This window comes from Aquila chrysaetos, chromosome 10 (genome assembly GCF_900496995.4).
Source record: "Aquila chrysaetos chrysaetos chromosome 10, bAquChr1.4, whole genome shotgun sequence".
NCBI lineage: Eukaryota > Metazoa > Chordata > Aves > Accipitriformes > Accipitridae > Aquila > Aquila chrysaetos.
Window position 1 is genome coordinate 31,642,649 of NC_044013.1, and position 21,689 is coordinate 31,664,337.

A 21,689-nucleotide genomic window follows, 5' to 3' on the forward strand; every position below is an offset into this window, starting at 1 on the left:
TCCCCACTGCCATACTGCCATCCCAACGAGCCTGCCCCATGCCCAAGGGGCTGGCACCTGCTGGACACAAGGGAGAGTGGCCCCCAACAGCCTCCAGTCCCTGACTGGGGACCAGAGCTGCCTGCAGAGAGACAGCCTGGGGGGCTTGGAGCAAGGATGGGGAGACCCCAGTGCGTGGGTTTGGGGGGCTGGTAGACCCTGATGTGTGGGTTTAGGGCTTGGGAGACACTGGTGCATGGGTTTGGGGGGCTACGCGGCCCCGGTGCATGGGTTTGGAGAACTGGGCAAGCCTGGCATCCTGTGGGTTTAGGATTTGGGGGACCCCAGCACATGGGTTTGGGGGCTATTTGCTGCCCTGCAGGGATCAAGCATTGGGAGTGACCCAGGCATGGGCAGATCAAGGGAAAGAAGGCAAAAGGCAGGAGTCAAACCCCAGGCTTTTGGGGTGCGCCCCTGAGCACAGACCCTCAGCCCACCTGGACCCTGTGCTCAGGATGGCTGGACCAGATCTTTGGGAGCACCGTGGGGTGCACGATGTGGCTCATCCTCTCTGTGCGGGGAAAAATGAGTTTATCCCCAGCTTGGAGGCTGTTTGGCTGCTGCAGAGAGTGGAAAGCGCAGCCTCCCTGCCTGGTTGCTGCCTCTGCCTATCCTTCGGGGTGGCTTTTGGGAAGGACCCTTCAGGGCTTTGTCTCCTGGGACATTTTATTTGGAGCAGCAGCGAGGTGCTCCGCTCCGGCTGGCATTCCTCGGCCCAGCCTCCGCCCTGGGAAGGCCCCAAAACTGGACCCGTTGCAACAGAAAGAGCTAAAAATAGCGGTTCTCACGGCGGATGCAGAAAAGCATCTGAACATGCGGCCTCTGAACCTGCCAGCAGCCGAGGACGGGGCCGAATCCCCAGCCCCCCTGTGGCCTCTACGACCCCAAATCTTCCCCCAGTGACACCCCCCCCCCCGCCTTTGAAGCCCCGCCGGTGCAACCAAACCCACCAGGACCCGCCTTGACGATGGGGCAATGCCCGGTGCAGGCAGGGGGGGAGCAGGCAGCCCCCGGGTGCAGGCAGCGAGGACGCAAGGGGTTAACCTCCCCGCGCCCGCCGGATGCAGCATCCTGGGCTGGGCTCTTTCCATCTTGTTTTGGTTTTGAAGGAATAAAAGCTTTGGCAGTGGCGTAGCCGCTTCCCAAAATAACTCGGCCTCCCATGGTAATTATAGAGCTCTGGTGCCTGGTAGCGGTTCGCAGTGGCTTCCCAGCCCTGCTGCGCCTTGCTGGGACCTGATAACGCTGCTGCCAGCTGGGGCAAGAGAGACCAGGGTGCCTCAGGGACCTCGGGGACCTCTCGAACAGCGCCAGCCTCCCTCAGCGTCACCGTCGCTCCCCTTGCGTCATCCCCCGGCCAAGAAAAATGCAGCCCCTTGCATCCCTCCTCCCGCTCCGCAGCTGATCCCTTCAGCTTTTAATGCTCTATTTAAAGCCCGGGCTGCAGCTTGCTGGCCTCGATGGGCACTGGGCTACTGGAGTGAGGCCATGGCAAGCCGGCAGCTGCTTCAGGCTGTGCCTGCCAACATGGCTGAGGACGCTCAGCTCATCACAGCAGTGCTCAGCCTGCCTTCCTGCCCCCCGCAGGGCTCAGCGCTGCTCCTTGAAGGGCAGGGAAAGATGGGGCTGAGCTCCTGGAGCACCCGAACCTGTAATCCCCAGTAATCTCAGAGGAAAGCACTCTCTGCGGGGATTAGAGATGCAAACAGCCACCCTTGCCTACCTGCCCCTGCCTGCCGTGCTGCCTGCAGCTCCCTGGCTGGCAGCGGGGGAGGAAGGGCCGCTAAGCGAGTGGGCTTGCTGCCCGACCGCCCCAGATGGATGGGGTCCGGGTGGCTGCTGGGGCTCCCCCACACCATGTTGAGCCTGCGTCGGTTATTTATGGGAATAAAGGGAATGGGGAGCCATCTGGCTGCAGCCTGGCCCTGTAACATGGAGGGGGGAATGAGGTCCTGGGTGGTGACAAGGTTGGGGACAAGGCTGAGGTGGTCCCTGCAGAGTCACCCAGCTTTGGTGGAAGTGTCTGTATGGGGCTGGATCCAGCTTTTCCTGCTGGGAAATTACCACCGGCTTTGTTTTATGGGTGGGGAAACTGAGGCAGGGAGGAGCTGCCCACGACAGGGATGCTCTGGGGATGTGTGTGGCCTTGCTGCTGCCCCAGAATGGAGTGCATTTGGGGGGGACAAGGACAGCCTCAGTGGTCAGCTGGACCGGGAGCCTGAAATTCGGGAATGGCTGAGCCTCTGCCAGCTGCTCACTGCAGGGAATGGCCACCACCAGCCAAGACTCCACCGGCCCCTTTCATGGCTGGGAACACAAGCACCCCATGCTGCCCTGGCTGGCTGTGCCAGTGTCCTCCCCTGCCCTCAGTGGGGACAGGGGGGGGTGCAGCCACATGCCACTGGCACTTGCTGCCTTTGAAAGTATGGGCCTGGGGGCATCCCGGGAAGGAGCTACATCCCCTGGCATAGGATGGGGACAGGGACACTGCCCGCGGGGTTGCTGGTTCCCCCTGCCAGATTTCCAGCCTACCAGCCAGTCACAGCTGAGCCAAGGCAGGGCCGTGGGCAGGATTGCCTGGCATCACATTTGGGAAAGGCTTTGGGAGGGGGAAGCAGGCTGGGAATTTGCAGAGGGGAACACTGGGAAAGACTGGGATCTGGTGCCCATTGCAGTCCCTGGTATCTGGCATGTGGTGCCTCATGTATGGTGCTAGTGCATTTGCCTGGTGCTCAGTACCTAGTGCATGGTTCCCAGTACCCACTAACTGGTGCCAGGTGCCCAGCGCTCCCACACAGTGACTGGTGTGCAGTGACTAGCACCTAGTGCCTCCTGCCCAGTACCTGGTACCTGCCAAGCAATGCCTGGTACTGGTGCCTGCTGCCAGGAGGTCACTTGCTGGTGCTGGAGCCATTCATTCCCTTTCACCTGTACCAGTATCTGGTGCTGGAGCCTTGTACCCACTACCCGCTGCGTACTCTGAGACCCTGCAACTGGTGCACGGTGCACTGTGCTGGTGCCCTGTACCTGGTACCCAGTGCCAAAGCCCCGTACCCAGTGCAGGTGTCCTGTTCCCTGTACCAAGGCTGCGGTACTGGTGCCCCATACCCCATGCCTGGTACAGGTGCCCCGGTGCCGATGCTGGAGCCCGGCGCCCAGTGCTGCTGCCTTGTACCGCTGCCGCGCGTCCAGCGTGCAGTGCCCGGTGCCGGTGCCCGGTGTACAGCGTCTGGTGCTGGTGCCCAGTGCCGGGTGCTTATACCGGTAACGGGTGCCAGCGCTGGCTGCTGATGCCGGTGCCCCGGTGCCGTTTCCAGTGCTGGTGCCCGGGTGGGTGTGCAGCGCCTGGTCCCGGTGGACGGTGCCCGGTGCCCGGTGCCGGTGGTGCCGAGCGGCCGCCCCCGCCCCGCCCGCCGCCCGCCCCGCCCCGGGCCGCCCCCGCCCCCGCCGGCTGCTATTTCTGCTAATCCCGGCGGCGGGGCCCGGCCGTGCCGCTCGGCAGCCGCCGCTCCCGGACGGCGCCCGGCGCCGCAGCCATGGTAAGGCCGGGGAAGGGGGGTGCCCTGGCCGGGCTGCACCGCACCGGGGGGCCGGGCCCGCTCCCGCATCCCGGTGCCCTCCGTGAAGGTGACGGTGCGGCGGGGGCGGAGCGGGTCGGGGCCGCCGGTGCCGCAGCGGGACGGGGGGGGGGGGGGGGACACGGGCAGTGAGGCAGCACCTGCCCGGTCCCGGCGGGCAGCAGCCGGGCAGCGTTCCGGGACGAGCCCCGGGGAGGTGGGGAGGCGGGAGACGGGACCACGGGACAGCCTGCACGCCGCCCCTCACCGTGGCATCGGGGCGGGCGCCTCCCGGAAAGGCGACGCTGCCTCCGAGCGGCACCTGCGTGTCCCCACGACCTGCGGCACCCCCGGGGTGTCCCTGCGTGGGCAGGGGGGGCCGCTCTCGGGTGGCTCCGAGGGGAGCATCGGTCACCCAGCCTTGCTTTTGGCAGGTCCCCCGGGCTGCGGTCCTGGCGGCGCTGCCAGGCTGGCCGGGCCCTCCTGCGGGGACCGTCGCACACGCCCGGAGCCTAGCTGCAATTTGGGGCCGTCTCTGCAGTTACCGGCAAGGTCCGGAGCCGCCAACGGCTTTCCCGGCTCGGTGGGAGCCTGTCCTGCATCACTCGTCCTGCCTCACCCCTCTACAGTGGTGGCAGGTCTCCAGGAGCCGCTCGTCAGGGCCACGTCCCCGCAGGACCCCGAGGCACTCGCCATGCCCAGGGTGGGGATGGAGATGGAGGGTTGTGGCCGTGGCTTGCGTGGCGCCAGGGTTGCGGCCACTGGGACAACTGCCCTTGGTGGGGACCATTGCAGCCGTCCTTCCCCAGCAGCCGTTGTGGGAACAGGACCGGCACATTCCTCCAGAGCGGGACACAGTGAAACCAGATAGGAGGGCGGCTGGGGAGCATGTCGCAACCGGCTCCAGCGAGCGCCTTCCCAAAAGGCTCCAAACCATGGCTTTGGGGATGGACAGATCCAGGCTTGGAAACATCTGGGGGGGAGGACGACAGCCACAGCTGGGTACTGGAGGGGACCTGGGCTCCCTTGGCCGTGGATGTGGGGTGAGCTGGGGCTGGAGGTGGGTGTGGACACATCCAGAAGGACCCGCAGAGGTGGAGCCGGTGCCCCCTGACACTGGTGCCACATCCCTCTGTCCCTAAAACAGTCCACAACTCACCCGGAGAAGCAGGATGAGCAATGGTCCCCCTTGACCTCTGCTCCTGGCTCTTAGTGGGCTGGCTCTTCTCGCCCATCCCCATGTGCCTTGTTTCCAGTGCAGACAGGCCCCACTCTCACTTCCCGGCTTGTGGGGAGCCACTGCACATGGTCCCATCTTGGGGTCCCCACACAGGTACTTGCAGGCCCTTCGAGCTGGAGGATTCCCTGCAGGAAAGGAGCTGGAGCTGCTGCACTGAGGGATGTGTTGGAAAGGCTCTCATTCCATGTGCTCACCTGCCTAGTGCTGACACCCTGCCCAGACCAGGGACCCCTGCCACTGCCTGTCCCTGCATACATAGGGTGCCCAGCACCCTGCTCCTGTTAAAGCTATTGGTAGACTCGGTTTCCCAACTGGGATACCACTGACAGGGTGGGAGGGGAGAGCTGGGGGTAAGAAACTCCAACTGCAGCATGCCAGCGGGAGCATCCCGTCATCTGGAGGCAGGTTGGAGCAGGCAGAGCACAGGTGCTGGCTGCCCCGGGGAAGAACCAGGCTGGTCCCGGCAGAGCTGGGCTTTGGCAGGGGCCACTGTGCACTTGTCCCACATGGGGTTGGTTCATCCCTGTGGGACAGGGTGTTTGTGCCTGGGACGCTCAGCCATCGTGCTGCAGTGGAGTGTGCTGTGCCGTGAGTGGCACATCTGGATGTCACCTTTAGGTGGGCTGGGGATGCCTTGGCCAGCCTAGCTGCGGGGACAGCACTTGCCAGGATGTTCCCTTCCTTTTCCCTGCAGAAACAGGCTGGGAAAACACATCCCATGGGAATGCGGTGCCAGGCAGGAAGATGCTAATGGGTAGCTCGTGGTTTTCTCAGCTGAGGCTTTGCCCACTGCCCCCGTGCCCTGCTCTGCCACGGCCCTCGGCCTGTCACTGCAAGGGGAAGGTGCGATGCAACATGACAGGCAGAGATGAGGCAGCGCGTGTGCCACCTCGTTGGAGCTGCCAGGCTGGTGACAGCCTCGGCGCTGAGTGCCGGCTCGCGCGCAGCCGGCCGTATAATCCGCTTACGGGGGCACCGGCACAGCCCCAAGCTCTCGCTGCAGTAAATCCCCACTCCTGTCAGGAGTGTGGGGTGGGACGGTTGGAAAGCGGTGGTTGTTGTAGGAAAGCTATGCTACACCGGGCAGGGTGGATTTGGGGCACGAGGGGCACCGCTGATGGGGTGCAGAGCTTGGCCAGGGTGGTGGTGTGGTGGGGGGGGCGGTGCTTCAGGCTGGGATGGGGCAGGGAAAGGGGCTGTAAAGCCGTAGGGGAGCTCCCTTAGGGAGCTGCAGTGTCAGCTGGAGATGGTGGCACTGCTCCCCTGGGACAGGGCTGAGCAGGGACCGCTGAGGCCAGGTGGGGACAGCAGGGTCTCTGCCGCTGGCATTGGGTGGCCTCAAAACTGGGTGGGGGGGAGATCCAGAGCTGGAGTTAGGAGGGTCGCTGGGAGCCAGGGATGCTGGGGACAGGCACAGAAGCATCCAGGCCCCTCTCTGCGTCCACAGGCTTGCGGTTCGTCGCACCTGTCCTGGCACCGGCGGATGCTTCAGGGCTTTTTAGTGCTTTCCTGGCGAACGCAGCCCTTCCGCGGCTGAGTGACCCTGGCTGCGCGCCTGAGCTGCTCTGATGCATCTCGACATGCATCAAGGTGAATCACCATTCCTGGTGACCCCCGACAGTGACAGCCCAGCCCAGCCCGGGTGCCCTCGCTGCCTCTTGGGGCACCGTTAACCCTTCACCTCCCCAGGGATGAGCTGGGGAAGCTGAGGCAGGACTGCTGCTGCTTCTGCCAGGGATCCCTGTGGTGAGCATCATCTCTGCTTCTCCCAGCCCAGGGTCAGGTCCTTCCCAGCCGGACCCATCAGGCCCAGCCAGAGCAGTGACTTGGAGCTGTGCGGGGAAGCTTTAACTGTCAGGCACAAAAGCGTTGAGTTCTCAAACAGTCTTTCATGGAAAACTGGGTTTCTCCCCTCAAAGAGGCTGGGGGGCCCTGCTGGCATAGCTGCTCCAGGGTGGGGAGCAGGAGAGGATCTGGTGTGCACTGGGGTGGAGGAGGTTTTTGTCCTGGGGTGGAGGTGTTTCCAAGGGCTTCATGTCCTCCTGGGCTGTAGCCAAACTGTGCTCAGCCCAGGGGGGCTGGTGGTGGTGGTCATGCAGCCCCCCAGGACCTGCCTTGCCACCTCCTTGGCCAACGGTGCTTTGCTGGTCCTTGACATCTTGACAACTGGGCAGGAGCTGGGCTTTGCTCTGCCCTGGGGCTCCCTCTCCCCTCCTGTGCTCCCCACACTGGTCCTGCCCCCCAGCACCCACAGGGGCCGTGCCTGCCTGCTGGGTGCAGTGGATGCCGGGGCCAAGGTCCCTGCCCAGGGTGGAGTTATGCTAATGCCGCTCCCCATCCCTCAGCGCAGCCAGTGCCACTCGGCATCCTCTCCCAGCCACGGGTGACGCCGGCTCTGCCATGGCCACCTGCCCTGAGCTGCAGCCTGGGCAAGAGGTACAGGGGCAGCCTTCCTCCCAGGTGGGGCGAGAGAGTGGGCAGATGGGGATGGGGGGACCCGGAGTACCCCAGTGCTGCGGGGAGGTACTACAGCCAATGCTCTGTCTCCGGGACAGCCTTGCTGTGGGATGCACTTGCTGCAGGACCCCTGGGGATGCGGAGCAAACCCCTCCTGTGCCACAGCATCACCATCGGCTTCTCTGGGGTGGGGGATGAGTTGGAGCCCCGAAGGGCTGGAGCCCTGTGGGGTGGAGCGGCAGCAGGGCTGGGAGCGCTTGGTAGTGGTGGCAACATCTCCCAACACTGTGTGGCCCCCAGCCGGGCTGTGCTGCAGTGGGGGCTGGTGCTGAGCCCCCCCAGGTCAAGGTCGGTGAAGAGGATGCTGTGGTCACACAGACCCACAGAGCACTCTTGACCCACTGGGGGAGAAGGGAGCATGGGGGCCCTGCAGCCCCTGCCATGGGGGCACCGGCTGCCCCCCCACCTTGGCACCATGCGTGGCCCCCCATGCTGGTGGCCACAGGGGTACCAGGGAGCGGGGGGCAGGCGTGCGAGCGCACAGCCCCGACAGTGCCGTGACCTTGTTTCCAGCCCGCTAATTCGGTGCATCATGCCTTGCCGCCGGCACAGCTGCCCTCCCCACCAATGGAGCGGGGACATGGGATGGGGGACGACACATGTCCCCATGGAGGGCTCTCGCCTTCAGGCCCTGATCTGGGGGGGGGCACTGACCCCCAGGTGTAAGCCTGCAGGGTCGGGGGCTCCCCCAGACCCTGTGTGTCCCCCATTTGGGGGTCTCCCTGCCCATGGGGCTGGTGTATCCTGGCAGTTGCTGTGGCAAGGCATCGGGGACCCTGGTGTCTGCTGGCAGGAGGGCTTGGTCCCACAGCCGCTGCTGGCCGTGCCCTTGGGAACACATCTCCTCCCGCCAGCACTTGTAAACAGGATGTGGAGCTGTCCCAGTCCCAGCGTCCTTGTCCCTCGTCCCAGCCCCGCCACCCCACGGGGCCAACCAGCTCAGGGGCTGCTGTGTCTGGCCCCCCCCAGCCCCTGCCTGGGGCTGCTGCCTGCACCAGCTCCAGGAAGGGGAGAGCCAGGCCAAGGGGGTGTCGGGGTCCCGGTGCGTGTGAGGACACGGCCTGAGCATGGCCATGGGGTTCGTGGCCCCTTTGCACGACAGGTTGTGTTGCCCCGAGCCCTTTGCATGTGGGGTTGGTGATGGCTGTGGGTCAGGTCCCCTGCCCTGGCTGTCCCCTGGGACTGCAGCGGTGGGAGCCCCTTGTGCCATCGCCCATGCCGAGACCCTGCGAGTGAGCAGGCAGGGGGGCACAGGCAGACTCCTGCCCACGGTCTGCCTCCCCCCTGGGTCTGGCCCCCCTGCCAACTCCTCTGCCGCTGCTGTTCATCTCTTCTTGTTGTCTCTCCCTCCCCCCTGGCACCCCCTCCCTGTCCTCCTGGCAGGCCATGGGGTGCGTGGGGGCCCTGGCTAGCCCAGAAGACCCCAAGGAGCAGTGGGGTGCCCAGGGGGAAGGTCCCTGTCCCCCGGAGTGCCAGGAGCTGGCTGCTGTCCCCGCGCCGCAAGCTGTAAGCTCCCGGGGTGCATGGGACTGTGGCTGTCCCCACTGCTATCCCATGGCTGTCCCCAGGGTGGTGGCTGGTCCCCTGGGGTAGCTGTGTCCCCCCTCTCCTCCCACCCCTGCCATCCTTGGGGTGCATGTGTCTGGCTGCTGTAGCTTGGAGGCTCATGATGCCAAGATGGGTGATGCCACCTCAGGCTGGCACTGCCACCATTGGTGTCATCTCCTCCCTTGGTCCCCAGATAAAGCGTTTCCTGAAGGAGGACTCAGAGGAGGCTGAGCTGACCCAGCTTCTGCGGGATTGCCCACCGGCCGACAGCCCCAGGAAGGTGGAGCCCCCGGAGAGCTGGCGGGAGCCCAGCCACCCCCTCTGTGGCGTGGGAAGGGTCCCCCCTGACGAACCTGCCGACGAGAGGGACGCCAGAATCTTCTCCCGGTCTCGGCCTTTGGATTTCCAGCAGCACATCGCTGCCCCCCCGTCCCCCAGCCCCAACCGCCCACGGAGCCCCTGGGGGCAGCTGGACCCCTACGACTCTTCCGAGGTGCAGGATGCATCCGCAGGGAGTGGGGGGACATGGGGTGAGGGGCTGCAGGAGTCATGGTGAAGGATGGTCCCACCCTCCAAACCCAAGGGGTTTGGGCAGGCATGGCCGCATCCTGAGGTGCTCCAACCTGGGGGACCCCTTGGGGGCCAGAGGGGGACACGACAAGGGGGTGGCCCACCAGGATAGGGGGGGGTGGGATGGTGGCATCCCCTGTCCCACATCCCCTCTGCCCGCAGGATGACAAGGAGTACGTGGGCTTTGCCACACTGCCCAACCAGGTCCATCGGAAGTCAGTGAAGAAGGGCTTTGACTTCACCCTCATGGTGGCAGGTACGGGGGAGTGAGCCTGGCATGGGGGATACTGATCCCACTCTGGATCCCAAAAGCCATGGAGCCGGGGGCGGTGTACTGGCTGCCGCCCCTCACCCTTGTCTCCGTATCCCAGGGGAATCTGGGCTGGGCAAGTCCACCCTGGTCAACAGCCTCTTCCTGACGGACATGTACAGAGACCGCAAGCTGCTGAACGCCGAAGGTGAGGGGGGTATGGCAGTGCCAGTGGTGGGGTGTCCTGGGTATCCGGGGGGGTGGCAGCACCCTCTGCCATCCCCAGGGGGCTGCAGCCCCTGTACCTGCCCAGCTGGGCTCCTCTGGGTCTCTGAAGCTGCTTGTGGCATGTTGCCAGTTGCCTGCCGGCACTGGGGACTGCTCCAAGGCAGCGGGGACCTCCCCCCCGGCTCAGCACGGGGACCCCCCGTGGGGGCTTTGTCCCCACTGGGAAAACAAGCTTGTTGGGGATCGGCTGGAGCCACAGCAAATCCAGGAGGCTGGGGTCAGTCGGGGTCCAGGGCACAGTGCTGGTTCAGCTGCAGCCAGTTTTTGAATTAAAATCGCCCAAACTTGCCCAAATCCCCAGGGGTTCGAGGCGGTTGCTTGATTTGTTTTGAGGCAGTTGTTTGATTTATTTCCGTTGCTTGGAGTGAAAGCCAAAACGCGTGTGGCCACATGCACACAATGCAACAGGAGCATCCTTGGGGATGCAGGGACATGGAGGGGTCATGGGCATAAAGGGGCATGTGCAGTCCTGGAGCTGTGGGGTCACACGTGGGGGTACAGGGAGCCAAAAGTGCTCCCACAGTGATGCCTGGCCCCAGCAGACCCCTGTGCTGCTGGAGCCGGCCTGTCACTGGGTGGCAGTGGCACAGCCACTGAGGGATGGGTGCACATCCACGTGGATGTGGGAGGCCGTGGCATGGAGCATCATCTCTTGGTGCTGGACCCTGGCACACGTTGGGCCTGATCCTGCAAAGCCACCCCAGCCCCCCAGGGTGGGGGGTGACAGCCGGGGGCTGCAGCATCTCCCCATGTCACCCGCATCACCTCTTGCCCGGGGTGCTCCCCCTCCCCGTCGACATGTCTCTTGCCGCTGCAGAGCGCATCACGCAGACGGTGGAGATCACCAAGCACGTGGTGGACATCGAGGAGAAGGGTGTCAAGCTGCGCCTGACCATTGTGGACACACCGGGCTTTGGTGATGCTGTCAACAACACTGAGTGGTGCGTCCCATGGGGGGGCTGCAGGGGGTGTCTCCCTGGGGCTGGGCAGCACCACCGTGGGTGCCAGTGGCTCTGAGGGTGGGATGCCCATGGCTCCTTGGGCTGCGATGCTGAGCCACGGGAGGTGTTGAGCTCGGGGTCCAGGGAAAGCCTGAGGGTCCCACAGGGGACTCAGACAGTTGCCTCCCCGTCCCCGCAGCTGGAAGCCGGTGGCCGACTACATTGACCAGCAGTTCGAGCAGTATTTCCGTGACGAAAGTGGCCTCAACCGGAAGAACATCCAGGACAACCGCGTCCACTGCTGCATCTACTTCATCTCTCCCTTTGGCCATGGGTACGGGCAGCCCCTGCCTGTGCTGCTGGGCTGGGGGGGGGGGCTGGGGAAGGGGATTGGTGGGATGGTGCTCACTGGCCTTCCCCCACAGCCTCCGGCCCCTGGACGTGGAGTTCATGAGAGCCCTGCACCAGCGGGTGAACATCGTGCCGGTGCTGGCCAAGGCTGACACCCTGACCCCTGCCGAGGTGGAGCGCATGAAGAACAAAGTACGGGGAGGTTGGCACAGCCTGAAGCCACCTCAGTGGGTCCCTGGTGATGGGGGTGCCCTGGGGCTGGGGTCCCTGCTCGGCTGGGGGCTGTCTCCAACCCCTGCCTGGACTTTGCCATGGAGCATCCTCCATGCTCGCAGCACTGTAGAGGACCATGTTGCCCATGTGGCCACCAGCGACATGTCTCCCTGGTGCTCAACTAGGGGCTGGAAGGGTGCAGGGGGGTGTCCGTGACATCTAGTCTCGGGGGTTTCTGCAGGGGATAGGGTTTTGTGGGTCCTTGGGGGAGACTGGCGCTGTGTGGTGCTTCCCACCCCTTTTCCGAGGGGCCGGAACTGTGCCCTCAGCAGGGCTGTCTGCCTCCAGATCCGGGAGGAGATCGACCACTATGGCATCCGCATCTACCAGTTCCCCGAGTGTGACTCGGATGAGGATGAGGAGTTCAAGCTGCAGGACCAGGCACTGAAGGTGGGTCATAGAATCATAGAATGGTTTGGGTTGGAAGGGACCTTTAAAGCTCATCTAGTCCAACCCCCTGCAAAGGGTCGGGCTCCTCCAGCTCCATCCTTGGGGGGGGGCAGAACCCCATGGCCGGGAGGACATCTCATTCTGGGGTACCCTTGGGACTCTTTGGGGCCACGCAAGCCCTCTGGCAGCACCAGGATGGTGGGGTTAGTACCTATCACACTACCCAGGCATATCACCAAGACCCCACAGGTGCCACCTGCAGCTTGGTGGGATGGGGCTGGGGTGGAGAAACCCATGCCATGACTGCTGCTGTCCCACCTGGGGTGCTCCATAGCCAGGGCTCCCAGGTATCTTGGTAAATGGATGCTGGATATGGCTGAAGAGATGTGTGTGGAGGGACATGGGCCACAGCGGGCAGGACCGAGCCCTGCTAACCCCTGCCATCCTCTTGCAGGAGAGCATCCCCTTCGCCGTCATTGGCAGCAACACAGTTGTAGAGGCCAAAGGCCGGCGTGTCCGTGGGCGCCTCTACCCCTGGGGCATTGTGGAAGGTAACGCTGGGCCGTGTCGCCAGCACCCCACCAGCCCTGAGGGGATGGGGACATCGCGTGCTCCATCTCCACACTGCTCAGCCTGGGGGTGCTTAGGGGGATGGGGGGGCTGGCTGTGGCCCCCTGACCCCAGGCTCCCCTGCAGTGGAGAACCCATCCCACTGTGACTTCGTGAAGCTGCGGACAATGCTGGTGAGGACCCACATGCAGGACCTCAAGGACGTGACGCGGGAAACCCACTATGAGAACTACCGCACGCAGTGCATCCAGAGCATGACCCGCATGGTGGTGAAGGAGAGGAACCGCAAGTACGGGGCTGGGAGTGGGGTGCCAGGCTGAAGGGGGGTGGGGGGAGTGTCTCCTCTCTTAGGGGTGACCCCAGCCCATTGCAAGTGGTGATCTCGGGGGGTGGGGTTGTCTGTGGGTCCATGCCAGGCATCATGGTGGGCTTGGCAGCATGGTGGGGTGCCCTGGTGCAGTGGGCAGCCCTTCCCACGCCATTGGGCTGGGGCTGGCTGGGAGGGGATGCTCTGGCAGCAAGGGGACCCAAGGCTGGGTCTGTCTTAGGGGGGATGCTCAAGCAGTGATGGGGACATGGTGTTCCCCCAGGGCTGGTGCTGTCTGGCAGGGTGGGGGGAAATGCTCTGGCAGTGAAGGGGACCCTGCATCCCCGTGGGGCCAGCTGGGGGGCAATGCTCCAGCAGTGAGGGGGACCCTGTGTGTCCCACTGGGCTGGGTCTGTCTCAGTGGGGATGCTCCAGCAGTCAAGGGGACTCTGCGTCCCCCCAGGACTGGGGGGGATGCTCTAGCAGTGAGGGGGACCCTGTGTCCCTGCAGGCTTTGGGGCTGGAGCGGGAGCCAAGCAAGCACCTGGTGCTGGGGCTTTGCCACCGGTACCAGCTGGATTCATGGCACTCTCATCCCCTTTAGCCACCCCAAGATGCTGCAGGGAGCCCCCCAAAGCAGGGTCCCCAGTGGGACCCTCTAGCCAGGGTGCTGGAGTGGTGCGGGAGCAAGTGGGTTGTGGTGGGGCCGAAGCAGCGGTGCCAGTGGGAGTGGCTGGCGGTGACTATAGGTGCCTCTAAGATGGTGTCTCCATATGTGCTGCCGGACAAGGCGGCATCCCTCCGTGCTGAGGCTGTGCTGTGCTGACTGCTCTGCCGACTGAGCCAGGATCCAGCTGGGGCCACAATGGGCCCCCGCTGCCCTCCTCTCCCTGCCCATCCCCCTGGTCCCTATATAAAGTACTTGCTGGTACCCAACGCCGTCTTGGTCCTTCTGTGCCCACGCAAGGGCCAGGCAGCTGATCTCAGGGAGAGCTGGCCCTGTGGCCACCCACCTGTTGCCCACACAAGTTGCCCTTGGGGTGCCAGCACCACCAGCGGTGCCAGGAGGACGCTGAGTGCCGGTAGCATCACCCCAGCTCACCCAGGCAAGGTGCGGTTGGGGGGACATGTCACCGTTTGGTGGCACCTAGCTTTTCCCAGCCAAAAGCTGCCCAAGGAAAGGGCTGCAGGCTGGCACCCCTATCCTGCTGTCATCCCAGGGGGAATGTGATTTTGGGGTGCAGGAGGCAGCAGTAGGCAGGCCTGCTGCCTTTTCTAGGGAGGCAGGTTTTCCTGGGCTGGTGAAACTGCTTGCCCCATTGCCAGTGCCTGGCTCAAACCTTGTCTTGCTGCCAGGGATAGAAGGAGCTTGACGTGCTCTCCCCTGGGTCCTCCCATGGTGAGGAGTCGTGACAACGGGCAGTGACTTCCAAAGCAGCTCAAAACGTGGCCAAAACCCATATCCTTGCTGTGGCATGCTGGCACAGCCCCCTCATCACAATGGACCCCACGTGGCAGGGGTGGCCCAGCCCGCCCATGCAACATCCACCGTGTCCATCACCCCTTTGCATGCGGAGGGGCTGCACCAGCGGTGGCATGTGGCGGTGGCACGTGGCAGCATGCGTGACCCCTGCCAGCCGCATTGGCAGTGTCCCACCCGTGTCGTCACCCACTGGGGTAGCACGTGGCATCCACAGGGACCCAGCTGGGATTGCTGGTCCCTCCCCTTAGCTGTTGGCATGGGAGAAGCCATCGATTCAGCTGGCTGTGGTCCTGTGTGGTGGGGTGGCCCCAGGTGGACGCCCACAGCTCCCTCCAGTAGGGATGGGCTCGAATGGGAGCTGATGCTCGGGAAAAGGGGTGCAGAGCATCCCTGGGGCTGGATGGGCTGTGGGGTGCTCAGGGAGCCCATCCTGCAGTGGGGCTGTGGCTGTGGGAGAGAAGGGAGGTGCCGAGTTTAAGATGTTTTAAACCAGCAGAGAAAATATTGGGCAAGGAGAGCCTGACCCTAGCTTGAAGCACCCAGGCAGGGCTCTGTGCTCTGGGGGGTCCCTGGCACCTCTTGTTGTGGTGGTGCCTCCCTGGGTCCCCCCAAACTGGTTTGAAGCAGGTTGGGGGTGCTGGGTTTTGGGGGGATGCTTGGAGCTGCCCATGTTTCCCCCGGCTGGGAAAAGGGCCGAGCGCAGCCCTGGCCAGGGGGTCTCAGTGTCTGTGCAGGCAGGTGGTGGGTATCTGCAAGGTTTGGGGTCTCCAGGCCTGCAGGCATCCGTGGGGGAATGTCCCTGTGGGGGGCCGGGAGGGCTGTGGCAGCACCCTCACCTCCTCTCTCTGCCCACAGCAAGCTGACGCGAGAGAGTGGGACGGATTTCCCCATCCCTGTCATCCCCCCGGTGCCAGACGCAGAGACAGAGAAGCTCATCCGGGAGAAGGATGAGGAGGTGAGTGTGGGGGAAGGCTGAGCCCCCCCTGCCCCCAGTCTCCCCACCATGTCCCCCACCCCAGCAATGGCACAGCTGCGAGAGGCCACCCTTCCTGCAGCATCCCAGCAGCTGCTGCCCCTTAGGCCACGGTGAGGAGGTATTGGAGGGGCATCAGACAGTTTCCCCCCCACTCCACCCACTATTCTTGGTGATCCCAATCTGCTTGGGGTGCTTGACCCAAATATGTTTGCAAGGGAGCTGGCATGGCTGGGGCGTGCCAGCACCCCCCCATGATCCCTGCTCTGCTCCCTTCCAGCTGCGGCGGATGCAAGAGATGCTCCAGAAGATCCAGAAGCAGATGAAGGACTCACACTAGCCCCTTTTTCCTCCTCCTCCTCACCGGCCCAGATCAGAAGTGTTTACATCACGCTCCATCCTGCCCCAGCCCCCCTGCGAGACTTGGTACCAACACTGCACCCGCCACCTTAAGCTGCTGCAGTATCGCCTTATCCAACCGGCCAGCGCCCATCCCATGGGGACAGCTAGGAGACAGGACACCCAGCCTGGGGGTCCCCTGTCCCAGCCAGATTGCTGTCCTGGCCCTGCCCCAGGCTGGGGACAGCTTTGTCCCCCGAGCTTTGGCTTTCCCTGTTTTCCCCGCAGCTCTGGGGAGGGCCACCGGCCAGCCTGCTCCCCATGTCGTGACCCTTGTCCCTGTGTCACCTTGGGCTGCCTGCTTACAGCCTTTACACTCAGCTTGGCCCTGGCTTAAGGGAAGAGGAAAGGGGGGGACTGGTCCCAGCCCCCCCAAAGCCCCAGCTGCCCTGCTGTGGGGGACAGGGTTACTCCCCCCCGGCCTTGGCTGGCATGGAGGGACAGCAGCGCCTGGGGACCACAGGTGACCAAGGGAATGGAGAGGCAGCCGCCATCCTGGCCAGGGTGGCAGCCGGCACTCAGACCCTTGGCTGCCTCCATGCCAGCACTGGCACAAGGAGGGACCGAAGGTGTCCAGCCCTGTGTCCTTGGCAGGGACCCTGTCCCCACCCAGCGTCATCCCTTGGGAGCACCCCATGTCCCCAGGCGGTGGGGAAGGGCCACGGCATGGGGAGTATTGGGGAATCACAGTCCCCAGAGAAAGTCCCTTGAGCCCCAAATCAGAGGCTGGGTCCCCAGCCTGGCCCCCTGGATATTGGCCCTGTAATGCAATAATGACTGTCTTGCACCTGCGGTGCTTCCTGACCTGTGGCAACAGCATCGTCTCTCACTGGTGTTTCAGCTCCTGGTGCCACTTGCTTGTCTGTGGTGTCCCTCTGTGTCCCCAAGATGGCCCTGTCCCTGCTGCTTCCTGGCAGAGCATCACTGTGTGTCCCCCAAGGATGTCCCCATCCATGTTGCTTCCCAGCAAAGCACTGCTGTGTGTCCCCATATTCCCCCGTGATGTCCCCATTGGTGTTGCTGCCCTGCAGAGCACTGCAGTGTGTGTCCCCCCCCCCCAGGCTGTCCCTTTCTGTGTTGCTTTCCCGCAGAGTACTATGTCGTGTGCCTGTGTCCCCCCAGGAAGTCCCCATCCCTGTTGCTGCCCTGCTGAGCACTGTGTTGTGTCCCTGTGTTCCCCCAGGATGTCCCCATCTGCGTTGCTTCCTGGAAAAGCACCACTGTGTGTCCCCGGGGTGAGCCCTGGCCTGCACCTCCCCAGGCAGCAGCCACAGGGCATCCCTAGGGAGATGGACGCGAACCCCCCCCCAACTCCCTGCTCCCCTCTGGGTACGGGAAAGACGAAAGGGGATGGCAAAGCTGCAGGGTGGAGGCAGAACCGGGAGCAATGGGATCACTGGGAGCTTGCTGGCACGGGGACATATCCCGTCCCCAGCGGGGCCACCCGAGCCAGGGTTCCCTGTGTGGGTTCACCCCTGGGCAAGGGCTTTGCATCCAGGCAGCTTGGCTGATGGGGGCTGCGTCCGGCCAAGGCTCAGGGTGGGTGCTGCAGGGTGCTGGGGCAGCATCTGGCATGTGCCACAGTGTCCCCATGCCAGCCGGAGGGTCCCTTGGCCCCTGTGGGCAGGGACCCCACGGGCAGGACCCCGCAAGGTGTATTAGCGCTTTCCTTTTTTTAATCTTGCTATTTTCTTACAGAAGTACCTACCTTCGCATGATGGTCATAGAGGCATTTATTAAAGGATAAGCAGAGTATAGGTTTATAAATTCTTATAGAGCTAGTGGAAATATTTTTGTCCCTCCACAACTGTTCTCAATAAATACGGCTGACCCGGCTTGTCTGCAACCCCGAGTCACTTCTGCATGGGTGGTGGGCACCCCACATCCCTGGACGGTGGTCGGCCCTGTGGCCACCTGTTTCCCTGGCAAAGGCTCAAAATCGATATTGGGGTGTTTGTGCTGTATCCACAGGGGCACCCAGCTTAGGGTAGGGTGGGAGAGCCCCATGGGACCCAGCTCTGGGGATGGGGGGGGCACAAGGATGAGGTCCCCCCTGCCTGCTACTGGCTGGTCCCCCTCTCATGTGCTGCCTTGGGATCCCATGGCCCCGGGTGCTGTTGGTGCTGGGGCCATGATGAGAACTGGGGGGACAGAGTGGAGAGCCTGAGCCAGGGGATGGAATTGCCCTCCACATGCTGCCACCGGGCATCCTCACACCCCCCATGGTGCAGTGAGCCCTGCTGGCAGACACTGTGGGCACTTGGCATGGCTGGGCCTCCCCTGCGAGTACCAATGCCCCGTTACCCCAGTTTGGCTTCACCAGGAGCTGGCGGGGTGAAGGGGTAGGAGGGGTGAGCAGAGTGGCACCGGGATGGGTGAGCTGTGTCTCCACCTGCCTTCCAGTGGGCATCATCCACCTGCACCCCTTTATCCCTCCCTGCACCCTGCTACCTTCCCCTGCAACCCCCCTTGCACCCCTCTATCCTCCATACAGTGCCCAGTCCAGCACAGGGTGGGGGTGCTCGATGGCTTTCCCTAGGCCCCCCAAATCCTGCTGTGAACCAGCAGATCCTGGCACAGCCCAGCCCTGCTGGGTCTGGCAGGGGGGGTGGCAGCAGGTGGAGTGTGGGGGGGTGCACAGGAGCAGGGAGCCAGCAGTTTGGGAGGGCAGCCGCACTCATGCAAGCTTGGCCCCAGCCCAGGGCAGTGTGTTGGGGTGATCCTCTGTCCCCTGCCATGACACCCAGCAGCAGCCATCATGCACATGGCACAGGGCTGTACCTGTCCGCCTGCACCCTGTGGGGCTGGGCTATGGCATGCTGGGGGAAGCAAATGCCCATGCCATGCCATGCCATGCCATCCATCCATGTACATCCCTCTCCCTGATACCTTAATCAACCTGAGCACCCTCACCTGGGCCCCACACACCCCCTTGACACCCTATTTAAGCTCAGCAGCCCCTGTACTGTGGGTGTGCTTGGCCCAGCCCTGTCCTCTCTGCCTGTTCACCTGCTTGTGGGGTTTCCTGCCTTCCCCTTAGCTGTTGTTTTATTTCCACCTGATGGTTGCTGGATGTGGGTGGGACCTGCTGCTGCTATGGCCTCGCTTGCCACCCTGGGATGGTGGGTGCTGGGGCTACCCACAGCCCCCCTAGCTTGTTTGCTGAGCAGAGCACCCTGTGCTCCCTGCCGTTCACCCCATGGGTAGGAAGCCTGTGGTGGAGGGGGGGAATGACTGGAAAACCAGCCTTCCCACTCTGGGGGCACCCCCAGTGCTTTATGGCCCCCTTCTGTGCACTGTAGTTTCTTCCCATCCCTCTTCCTCAGCACACCCTCCCTCTGGTCCCTCTGATTCTAAACATCATCAACTCCTGTGCTCCCCTCTACTGGCACTCACCCCCCCCACCCTCTCATATCCCTGCCTGGCCCTGCCCAGGTGCCCCCCCATTCCTCTTTACCCCCATACCCCAGCCAGCTCTGTTCCCCTCTGCAGGGCTTTGCTCCTATCTGGTCCCCCCTGCTGCTCCCCATGCTCGAACTGCTCTACCCCCCACCGAGCACCTTCAGCTCAACTCTGGTCCCTCTGTGCTCACTCACTCCCCCGTGTGACACACCCTACCCTCCGATCCCCTTCCCCCTCCCCATATGTGCCTGGATCTTCTCTGGACCCCTCTGCTTGCTGCCTCCAAGACCATCCCTGGGTTTCTGTGTCCCCCATTTTGGTCTGCACCAAGCCCCTCTGGGGCCATCCAGACCCCTCTGCCCCTTCCCCTGCTCCCCATGTGGCAGAACTGCCTGTAAGGGCAGGGAGAGCTTGGGCAGGCTTTGTTCCCATCTTCCCTGTGGATGGAACCCTGCCCCGTGGTCTCACAGGGAAGGGAGCCCAGAAGGGGGCTCTGCTTTCAGCTGCTTCCTTGGCTGCTTCTGGTCACCTGCGGCATGGCCAGGCTGGGACGAGCGCCAGCTGCCTCCTTCCAGAGGTAAGATCGAGCTGGTTAGGCCAGTGCGGAGGTTTTGGCAGTCACTCTCCTCCTTGCTTGTGTTCTTCAGATGACCTGAATCACAGAGCACAAAATACTTCCATCAATATTTCTCTCAGATGTTGGTGTCAGAGCCAGGGAGCTCCTGAGTGAGAGCTACACCCATCCCCGTGCCGTCATTTATCCCCATGTGGATGGCGAAAGCCTGTTGAGTGTGTGGTTGTGTTATTTTTCTCTGCTAAAGTGGCTGAAGCACTTCAAAGGGGTGCCGTAGATGTCCTTGGCAGAGAGCTAAGGCCAGGCTCCGCATTTCTCTGGTCTCTGCATCACCCAAGACATACCAGTTTTGGTTCTCTACCAAGCTGAGTGGTGCAGTCGATACGCTGGAGGGAAGGGGTGGCATCCAGAGGGACCTGGACAGGCTGGAGGAGTGGGTCCATGTGAATCTCATGAAGTTCAACCAGGCCAAGTGCAAGGTCCTGCACCTGGGCCAGGGCAATCCCCAGAACCAGCACAGACTGGGGCATGGATGGATGGAGAGCACCCTGTGGAGAAGGACTGGGGGATACTGGTGGGTGCAAAATGGGACATGAGCTGGCAATGTGGGCTTGCAGCCCAGAAAGCCAGGTGGCTCCTGGGCTGCATCACCAGCAGTGTGGCAAGCAGGTCGAGGGAGGGGATGCTCCCCCTCTGCTCCGCTCTCCTCAGATCCCCCTGGAGCACTGCGACCAGCTCTGGGGTCCCCAGCACAACACACACATGGACCTGCTAGAGCGGGTCCAGAGGAGGCCACCAAAATGGTCTGAGGGCTGGAACACCTCTGCTATGGAGAAAAGCTGCCTTGTGGGGAGCTGCCAGCCCCATCCACCTTCTCCCCTTGCTGTGGGTTGGAGCTGGGGCAGGAAATGCCCCCCATGGGGTCCTTCCCTCCTTTACCAGCGCTGCCTCAGTCCCTCCTTGCTCCCTCCTTCATTTTACAAAGATGCTGAAACCCACCTGTGGCTAGTGATGCCAATATAGGCTATTTATCAGGCCAAAAATCACAATCACAAACATTAACCCTCTTAATATCAACACGGAAATGGAAAATGTTCGTGATTCCTTGGGTGGAAGCAGCTCTTGCCCCAAAGGCTAGGATGCGTGAACCTGCCTCCTCCTGAATCCTACCCTTGCAGCTCCCAGCACTCCAAGACAGACTCCCACGTTGGTAGCCCTGCCAGCACCTCCCTTCCCAAAACAGCCAACAGAGCCTCTTGTTTTGGCCCCAAACTGGCTGATTTAGCTTGGTGCCCCTTCTCGCTGGAGGATAAAACCCAGTGCTGAGGGTCTGGTGACAGTCCCAGCCTGTGCCTACCCTTCATTGTGCTTCATTCCATGTGATTTTGATCACATCTTTAAAAATAAAAAACCCCAAACCCACTCAAACCCAGCCTTCCCTGGGCAGAGATATTTCCACGTGGTGAATGCTCCAATGCAAATTCTCCAATGTCCTATTTTAGGTTTCTCGCCAGCGCCAGCACTGGCTGCAGACATCTGCGCTGGAGCTCCTGTCGAGCCTTTGGCAGCAATTGTGGTGGAAGGAAGTAAGGGTTTCTCAGGGCAGAAAAGGAAATCTCTCCCTTCTTTCCCTGGGCTGTGCCACCCCATGCCTGCCACCTAGTGAAACTCCAACTGGCATCAGACCTTCCTTTCCTTCCCCATATTTATTCATTTATTCCTTATTTATTATATTTTCCCCTGTTGGCGGGCCCTGTGCAGCCCCACCTCTTTTTCCAGCATTTGGGGATGTGTGCATGCGGTGAACCCCAGCTTGGGGACCCCCCCTGTGTGGCTCTCCTGCCCCATGGTCTCCGTGGGGTGGGGGCAGTGCCCTACTGTGCCCCACGCCGCTCCCCTGCCCGTTGCAGGCAGGTTGCCCCAGGCAGGGAGGTCCCATATGGCTCAGGGGTCACTTTGGCAGGAGGATGTCTGAGTGCTGTTCCTGACCCTACTGCTACCTTCCTGGGGCACCCGT

The 21,689-nt window shown here is 63.0% G+C and overlaps 1 protein-coding gene and 1 long non-coding RNA gene across 10 annotated transcripts in view; one reads left to right on the top strand and one right to left on the bottom strand.

The window, feature by feature from the left end:
- Positions 1-4,802, bottom strand: part of LOC115346842 — a 21,480-nt gene extending 16,678 nt beyond the window's left edge. The window contains exons 1-2 of the long non-coding RNA XR_003925283.1: positions 4,791-4,802; positions 2,911-2,919 (exon numbers count right to left, since the gene is read on the bottom strand). This is a non-coding gene — a long non-coding RNA (uncharacterized LOC115346842). The remainder of the gene's footprint in view (positions 1-2,910; positions 2,920-4,790) is intronic.
- The window catches only part of LOC115346841 (septin-4-like), a 20,948-nt gene extending 3,417 nt beyond the window's left edge, over positions 1-17,531 (top strand). The window contains exons 1-15 of one of the 9 annotated variants that reach the window (XM_030027375.1): positions 6,388-6,426; positions 6,526-6,582; positions 7,182-7,296; positions 8,734-8,859; positions 9,095-9,394; positions 9,634-9,727; positions 9,843-9,929; positions 10,827-10,950; positions 11,150-11,284; positions 11,376-11,493; positions 11,863-11,964; positions 12,419-12,515; positions 12,661-12,823; positions 15,180-15,279; positions 15,578-17,531. In XM_030027375.1, coding sequence (XP_029883235.1) covers positions 7,237-7,296; positions 8,734-8,859; positions 9,095-9,394; positions 9,634-9,727; positions 9,843-9,929; positions 10,827-10,950; positions 11,150-11,284; positions 11,376-11,493; positions 11,863-11,964; positions 12,419-12,515; positions 12,661-12,823; positions 15,180-15,279; positions 15,578-15,637 — 1,566 coding nt within the window. In that variant the 5' untranslated portion in view covers positions 6,388-6,426; positions 6,526-6,582; positions 7,182-7,236 and the 3' untranslated portion in view covers positions 15,638-17,531. Of the gene's footprint in view, positions 1-3,486; positions 3,579-6,024; positions 6,427-6,525; positions 6,583-7,181; positions 7,297-8,733; positions 8,860-9,094; positions 9,395-9,633; positions 9,728-9,842; positions 9,930-10,826; positions 10,951-11,149; positions 11,285-11,375; positions 11,494-11,862; positions 11,965-12,418; positions 12,516-12,660; positions 12,824-15,179; positions 15,280-15,577 lie in introns of those variants that run through there. The other 8 variants (XM_030027367.1, XM_030027368.1, XM_030027371.1 and 5 more) reach the window with 8 other exon arrangements.
- The last annotated feature ends 4,158 nt before the right edge of the window (positions 17,532-21,689 follow it).